Consider the following 7,605-nt stretch of genomic DNA (forward strand, 5'->3'; position numbering starts at 1 on the left):
TCGCAGTAGCGTTTCCAATGAAGCCATCGGGTGAGATGGTGGATGGTATATATTGGCGACAAATATCGATGGTAGTGAGTGTGTATCTTGTATGATTTCTGTAATTACGCAGGGCGTCTCGGAGGTGATGTAATGGGTTTGGTGTGTAATGGAGCGATGTATGAGTGTGGACGCCCTGAGTGTATTCGTGGCGTCCGAGTGAACAGATGTGTAGCTAGGAAGTGTGGCAGGGCTATGTGTGTCCTGAAGGAGAAGAATGTGGGGCGTGGGAAGTGTGGGGAGGAGGAGTTGGAGGGGTGCGCGCTTGCCCCGGAAGCGGCGGCAGTTCCCCTGAAGAATTGATAAGGAATTAGGAGCGAGCCCCGCCATACTGGAGCTTTGGTGGGGTGAGGGCAAGTGGGTTGGTTGGGGAGTTCTGTGGGGTAGGTGGGCTGGATTGATGCGGCGGATTGAGGTGTAGCGAGGGAAGGGCCTGCTCTATTGTTTGGAGGCGAGCGTCGTACTGTGCAAGGCTCATCTCTAGGGTGTGCACCATGCGCGTAAATGCCGCTTCAATTTGTTGCTCGAATCGCTGGGAGAGGTGGTCGATGAGGTGATTGAATTTTGCCTCTAGACGCGCGTCCATCTCAGCGAGTTTAGCATCCAGGCGGGCCTCGAGGGTTGTCAGGTCGGTCTGGGTAACGGGTGTGGGCTCTGTTGTTCGTTTTTTCTTGGGTGGGGGTGAGGGTGGGGATTGGGAGACGGACTCTTCCACGTTTTCTGTTGTTGTTTGAGGTAGTGGAGTGTGCTGGGCGGGAGGGACGATTGGTGTAAGCTGTGGAATGACGGAGGTGGGGGTCTGGATAAGAGAGGTAAGACGACTCACCTCGTCTCGCAGGGCCTGGAGCTCCCGGTCACGGGGATCCACCTGTGTGGGCGGAGGGGCCGGGGGCTTGCTGGCATTGTTGACTCTGCCGGCCACTCTGTCCGCCCAGGAAAGTTGACGAGCCTGTTGGTCTTGGCGGCGGCGAGATGATAAACGCGACTTGCTGGACCGACGCACGTCGGTGCGGTCCGCGTCTCGGTCCGGTGTGCGGGAGATGTGCTGTTGCAGTGAGGCGGGTGGTGAGCGGCGTCCCCTGCCTTTGCATCCTCTAGTGCCGCTCATGTGGGCGCCTCCACATAGTATGCAGGCTGGGGTGCATGTCGGAGTGTCCTCTCGTGGGTGGGGGACGCCACACCTTGGACAGTTGTGTGTGCGCTGAAGGGTACACACGTCCGAACGGTGTCCAGGTTGACGGCAGTTTGTACATGCGTCGAGGTGTCCTCTGTAGGGGGTGCAGTTGTGGAGGCCGCCTCCGTAGGAGATGGTTCTGGGCACCGGCCCCCCCCGGAAAGTAATGAGGATTGAACGGGTCTGTCCCATGCGGCGTGCATCAATGATGGGGGCCGTAGGGTTGCCCACGATGAGGTCTTCTAGAACCTGTGTCGGGGTTTCCTCCCAGTAGGCGTTGGTAATGACTCCCCTTACTGCACCATCCGGGGGGGCGATGTAGGCACTGACAGCGTAGGGTTGGTTTCGAATTTTGAGCTGTTGAATGGCGACCAGGCGAAGCGCGTCAGCTTGGTGAGGGGTGCTCATGGTGCATGTGTTGTTTATGGGGTGAATGCGCAACTGGGTGGCGTCTGGATCTTGGATGTCCTTGGCCGCAGCTATCAGGGCGAGGCGAAGCTGGCGCGGTTGAAGGTCGGTTAAAGATAGGCCTCCGTTCGAGCGGAAGACAATCTTGTAATCGCCCGCAGGTAACGGTGGCTGGCGTTGCGACCTTTGCGCCGCGAGACGCGCCGCTCGCAGCTGGGACGCTTGGTGTATGGAATGTGTCGGTCGTGAGCCGGCGCTGGCGTTCGCCTTGTCCTGGATCTTCGGCGCATCTTTTTGGCGGGTGGGTAGGTTCAGGATATGAGTCCAGTCCCTGGGATTGTAGTCCTTGCGGTTGATGGTCTCCCCGAGCACCTGGACCTCCATGCTCTCGCTGTGGGTGAGGTGGTAGGTGAACGCACGGTGGCGCGAGGCCTAGTGCGGCAGCTGGTCGGTTAGGGGTGGTTTGCGGCCCGTGGGCCCACGTAGGAGAGACCGTCGGCCACCAAAGTAGAGCTGATCGTAGTGCTCACCTTTATGAACGGTGTAGTGAAGAGGTGGGCACTGCGGGGCTCGTACTTCGAAGAATTCGCCGTGTTTGTACGGAGCCGATGCGTAGCGCGTTCGCACTCACCGGCCCCCTAGCGGTCCTTTCGACTTGGGAGTAGTGAGAGCCACAGCAATGGCAATCTCCTCCGCGTGTGTTGCGCTGTAGGCTTTGAAAGTGAGCCCGTTAACTGTGTTTGTGTTGTGTACGACTGCGGCCGTGTACCACACCCCGTGGTGTGGGCCGGTAACGTCCACGTAATACACATGTTCTTGGTTACCATAGTATCGCGCCAACGTTTCCGAGCGCTTCGCGACGACCGCTATGGTCTTCTCTGGACATGTTGCGGGGAAGGGGTCGGACCCGGAGGGCGCGTCTCCAGGGTTCTGGCACTCTCTCCCTTTCCTCAATATGGTAGTCATGTTAGCGCGTTCGTCTCGCACTCTGGAGACCCTGCTTCCATTCCCCAACTCGACCATTTTCCTACTCGGTTTTACTTTTAACGCGAAAGCCTTTAATGGCTCATGCTGTCCTGACCAAGACGTGTTAGCAAATTTGTCCGCGTTTCAAATTGGTCGAAATGGTCGTGATGTCTGTGCGCGCGAATTTTGACGGGTCTCCACCGAAATATGTGGGACACTACTGCGCAAATTTCTTTCCTCAAATACAATTTTCGACTGGTGTCCGCCGAGATTTGTGAGACAGTTACTGCGTTAATTTCCTTTCCTCAAATACAATTTTCATTTTCTTCATTGTGGCCCCTCTTTCTTATTTCACTCAACTTCCTCCCTTCCTGTACGGTGCGTTTCAGGTGTCCACCGAGATGACAGAGAATCACAGCGCCATTTCCTTTCCTCAAAAAGCGTTGCGTTCAAAGGGCAACACACCGCGCCGAGCGGGTGGTGGCGTTCCGTGGACTTCCTGGCAGCGCTGCAACACGCTTTCGCGTTTCCCTCCTAAAGGCAAAGATTAGGCGTCGTTAATTGGCGGTTAATTAATGCACCGACAGAATATGAATTAATCAATCGCGTAGCAGAATGCAGCACTGAGGCTTTCGCCTTTCACCACTTTTCCGCTAAAGTTCCTCGTAATTTTTTTTCTGGTCTGACTAGAAATGTTAATTATGCTAACTGCTTAATTAACTAACTAACTAAACTCATCCACACTTCGCTGGAACATCACTGTACCATCCCTTTAATTGGTTGCATGGTCACTAGCCAAAATACAATTTGCCCCGCTTGAAATTCGCGCCCTGTGATGTCACGACCATTTATTTACTTATTTTATTTACAAAATACTGCAGCCCGAGGGCCAAGCAGAGTGGGCAATATAACAACAGCCAAAGATCACCCAAACTCAGTCAGAAGTAAAAGGTTGCTGTAAGAACAACATTGTCAAAAAGAAAAAAAAAACAGGAAGAAATATTATAAAACACCAAACGTAGGATTCCAAACAGAACTCAGATGAGAGGGGACAAGCGTTCTTCAAAATCATGAATATTACGCGCGGAAAAGGCGAGAGCTGGCAAGCTGTTCCACTGAGCGATAGTGCGAACAAAAAAAGAGTTTTTAAAGAGGTTTGTACGGGCAAAGTACGGCGTAAGGCTGTGGTCATGAACGTGCCTAGTATGCCGGGTTAAGCGTGGGCGCAGGTAGTCCTTGGAAGAGAAATTAAACTGTTGGTTATAAAGTGATAAAGTGATTAAGTTGGTGATAAAGTGATAAAGTGGAGTACAGGCACCATGACTCCGTCCACAACGCTGACTTCCTGTAAAGCTCCTAGCTCGGGATATTTGTGAACAGATTTCCTCTCCTTCATCAGAAAACGTTGATGGCTCAAGACGGCCATCATCACCAGAGCCCAATGGCGTAACATATTCTGCTCTTCCGAAACTTGGCCAAGAGGCTTTGGGACCATTTAAGCAATCCTTGGTGTGCGGGTACACCTTTGACCGAGCGGAAGTTCAGTCATCTAGTCGCGCTCCTACAACCTGGAAAATCCCTATGTGACCTCTCGTCCTGGGTATGAAAAGTCATGGAAGAGAAAACGCTGATGCTTGGAGGTATTGTGTAGTAGATGGATCGTTACAGCATATATCCGAGTGCAACGTCCGGGCTTCGACGCAGTCGCTTGCTTATTCACAATGACGTTTACCTGACGGCATTTGTTGAGCATCGAAAATATTTGAACCGCTTCACCGCGGCATTGTACCTGGATATGAAGGGGGCCTACAACATTTATTCAGGCTATTGTAGGCGCTCTTGAAGCTGCCTAACTTGATGGTCGCGTGCTCGGCTGGAAACGCCGTTAATTATCGAAAAGGTCACTATTTGTGCGCACTCAGGACGCACTCACGTCTTCTCATTTCCCTTCCCGTCGCGTTCCAAAAGGTGGAGTGTTAAGGCCCATGCTCTTCAATGAAGCACTTGTCGGCGTTGTCAAAGCATCTGGCGCAGACTACAGACACACACTCTCCCCTGACCCCTTAACCTAGCCCACTATCATCCATCCTTTCCCACTCCGGCATGTGCCCTATGCCCAGAACCCTTCGCTTCTTCCCTCCACATCCTTTCCCTCTGCCCGGCGGACCCTCCCCCGCGGGACCTAGAGAACCTCAAGACCTGGGAGGACTGGGAGACCCTGCTGCGCTCGGAGGACCCGGCCATGCAGACCATCGCCACCGGCCGTGCTGCCAGTGTTATGGACCTTCGGAAGATAAACACTTGAGTGCAGTGGGGTCGTGCGGGGACCGTGGGGCGTGCCCCGAATTCCTGTTGAAATAAAGTTATCTCTCTCTCTCTCACTCTCGGCGTTGTCGACTTATTAAGGCTGCGTGCGCAACTCTCAATCTATGTGGAGAACATCTCTATCCGGGCATCTGGAGTAATGCGCCAATGAGTTTAAGGAACGCTTCCTCGACAGCATTGTAAGCCGTGCTCTGAATGGCCTTACTTTTTCTGTCTACTGAAAACTGACGCCTTCAGGAAGATACCTAGGTTTTAGTTCAGTGCACCCGGTCGGTAACGAGCGGTCAGTGTTTGTATTGCTGATCAACCATACCAGAGACGTCTGTGGCGAAGACGTCTTCAACGACAAGGTAAAAATAACAGAATTTGAATTCCGAAGAAACGGCTACTCGCTTTCTTTCATCCAGAACACTGAAAGAAGGATGGTACCTCCAAGGCTAGCTGCTCTTGATGAAAGCTCCCTAAAAACCGCTAATCACTGAAAACGCTACAGAGTGCTCCAAAAAACCGGATCCGTCCGCCGGTTGCCTCACAAGGGGATTTTAAAATACAGTGGCGCTACCGGTTAGGCGCATAGGCGCAGGACAATAGACTGACGGAGGGGCGTTACGATCTTTAGAGTTGTTTACAAGGGTTGGCCGTTCATTGTTGAAAGAACGACAAGACCATTGACGCTCGCACCACTAATTATTGAATCGATGCTTTCGAATGAATATGTTCATAAAGATGGTATAATTTTGGTGAACAATCATTCCGGTAGCCTAGAGGTTTACGACTTACTTGCCAGAAGAGCCTCGCGCAAAGCACCAAGTAATGCACACAGCCCACACTTTTACAGTCTAAGGCGACAACGGGTATGTTGCACGAGGTACACCACTTCCTAACAACGAATGATTAGTCATTTGCAAGACTGCCGTACTGACATACGTTAGTACTTCTTGTCTGAGGGAGATGTAGTTGGTCTTTTCACGGTCTAAAAGTAACGGAACGGATATTCCTTCCAAAGGTTATTATTACTTCCAAAGGTATTATTACCTCGGCGACTTGTAGTTCGTTCTGTCTAAGAGACTTTATCCGCTCTTTATATTCCCAAGGCTCCTCCTCGTAAATGCACATAGCGCAGGGATGGCAGCGAAAAAATATGCTCGATTTGCTAACTCGCCGCCGCCGGTGAACCTTAGGGCTCCTTACTTTTTAACGCAAGAGGGTTAAGGAGCTGGCGCCGCAGAAAATCCGGCGTCGCCGTCGGCGCCGTTCACCGTGAGCGAAATAGCCACGAAAAATCTCCAGAGAAGCAACCTAGGAGGCAGGTGAGCCCTTTAGGTCACGTGAACTTGCGGTGTCGTCACAATCTATCCGCCAGATTCTGAGCAATATGCCCAACGTTGCAAGTAGTATTTGAATTAATGATTGGTCGCTCAGGAAGAACAACCTGTTTCGCACAAGGCCCACTGATAGCAGCCCCTGTCATCCCAGGGAATTGGCGCATTTCTTAACCGCTGTACCACTGCGTCAGGAGCGGTGCGAGGACTTTCAGGTATGTATAAATGGAAAGTAGAGAACGAAATATTCTGTACATATAAGAATTAACCCATTAGGCTCCAATTTTGCCTCTCCACATTTTTCTGTACGAGATGCCTATTCGCACACTGGTTGCGTTATTACAGTGCAAGCGATTACTTCAAAACGAATTGAAGCTTATTTTCCTTACATTTCATGGTAGACGCCAAGCAGTTGAAATGCAGGCAAAATAACTTGCACAAACCAGCCGTACAAATATGAGGGTGACAGAAAATTTGTAGTAAGTTCACAGAAACCGTGCAGTAGAGCTAGAATGGCTCGAGTTTGAAATTCTTAACTTAAAAATTGTGCCAATTCAAAGGAATGTGCCAGATGCACATACAACTCACCGATATAATGCCTCAAAAACAACACGAAGGAATATCCAGAAACAGCACTGCCAATGAATTGAGCCCAAATGTTTAAAAGAAATATAATTTAACATAATCATAAATACTATCTTTGGATCAGAGAGATATGTAACCGTGCACTAAAAGAAAAGATTTCTGACCCACCTTCAATCACCCTGAGAGCGCATTTGCATCGGCCTCGGAAACAAAACAAGGGCTCACTGGCCTGTATCAGGGCATAGGTGACGACGAAGCTCTGACCAAACGAGATTTTATACCGGAGAGTGTTTAATCTAGCGTGACCTTCGCTCTGATCTAAGGAAGGCGAGAAAGGCGGAGCTGTGTGAATGAGTAAGGAGGTAATCCAATGTAGCCGAGAGAGAGCATAAGCCGACTAAGCGCCATATAGACAAGCCGTGACCTCTCGTAAGTCAACAATATAACCCTCCAAAAAACCGAGCACCTGACCATGCTAGAACTTGTACACATTAAAAAATTGGTGGAGTGCCGGCGACATTCGGTATCGGAATGCCAAAACCACCAGCAGACCGCTGCAGTACATAATTAATTAAAAAACAATAGCCGAACACACTCGACAAAAAAACGTAGATGTGTTTCTCGTCACAATAGAAAATTAATAAAATACAGCCTGCTGCATCTGTAGAAGGAAATGAGTACATATCTTGCTTACAGGAAAATAGGCCACAGGAAATATGCCCTCTCACTTAAAGCACTCGAGTTAAAACAGAAACGTGGAGATACAAAGCGGCAGTGCCATGCATG

At 50.6% G+C, this 7,605-nt stretch overlaps 1 protein-coding gene across 1 annotated transcript; it reads right to left on the bottom strand.

The window, feature by feature from the left end:
- Window positions 1–349: 349 nt before the first annotated feature.
- Window positions 350–2,258, bottom strand: LOC149370937 (uncharacterized). The gene is made up of 2 exons (XM_089578851.1): window positions 866–2,258; window positions 350–787 (listed from the first exon to the last, which is right to left on the bottom strand). The coding sequence occupies exons 1-2, from the start codon at window positions 2,003–2,005 to the stop codon at window positions 350–352; spliced, it is 1,578 nt and encodes a 525-aa protein (XP_089434977.1). The 5' UTR covers window positions 2,006–2,258.
- Window positions 2,259–7,605: the final 5,347 nt, after the last annotated feature.

This window comes from Amblyomma mixtum, chromosome 1 (genome assembly GCF_055824585.1).
Source record: "Amblyomma mixtum isolate Tamu chromosome 1, ASM5582458v1, whole genome shotgun sequence".
Taxonomy (NCBI): Eukaryota; Metazoa; Arthropoda; class Arachnida; order Ixodida; family Ixodidae; genus Amblyomma; species Amblyomma mixtum.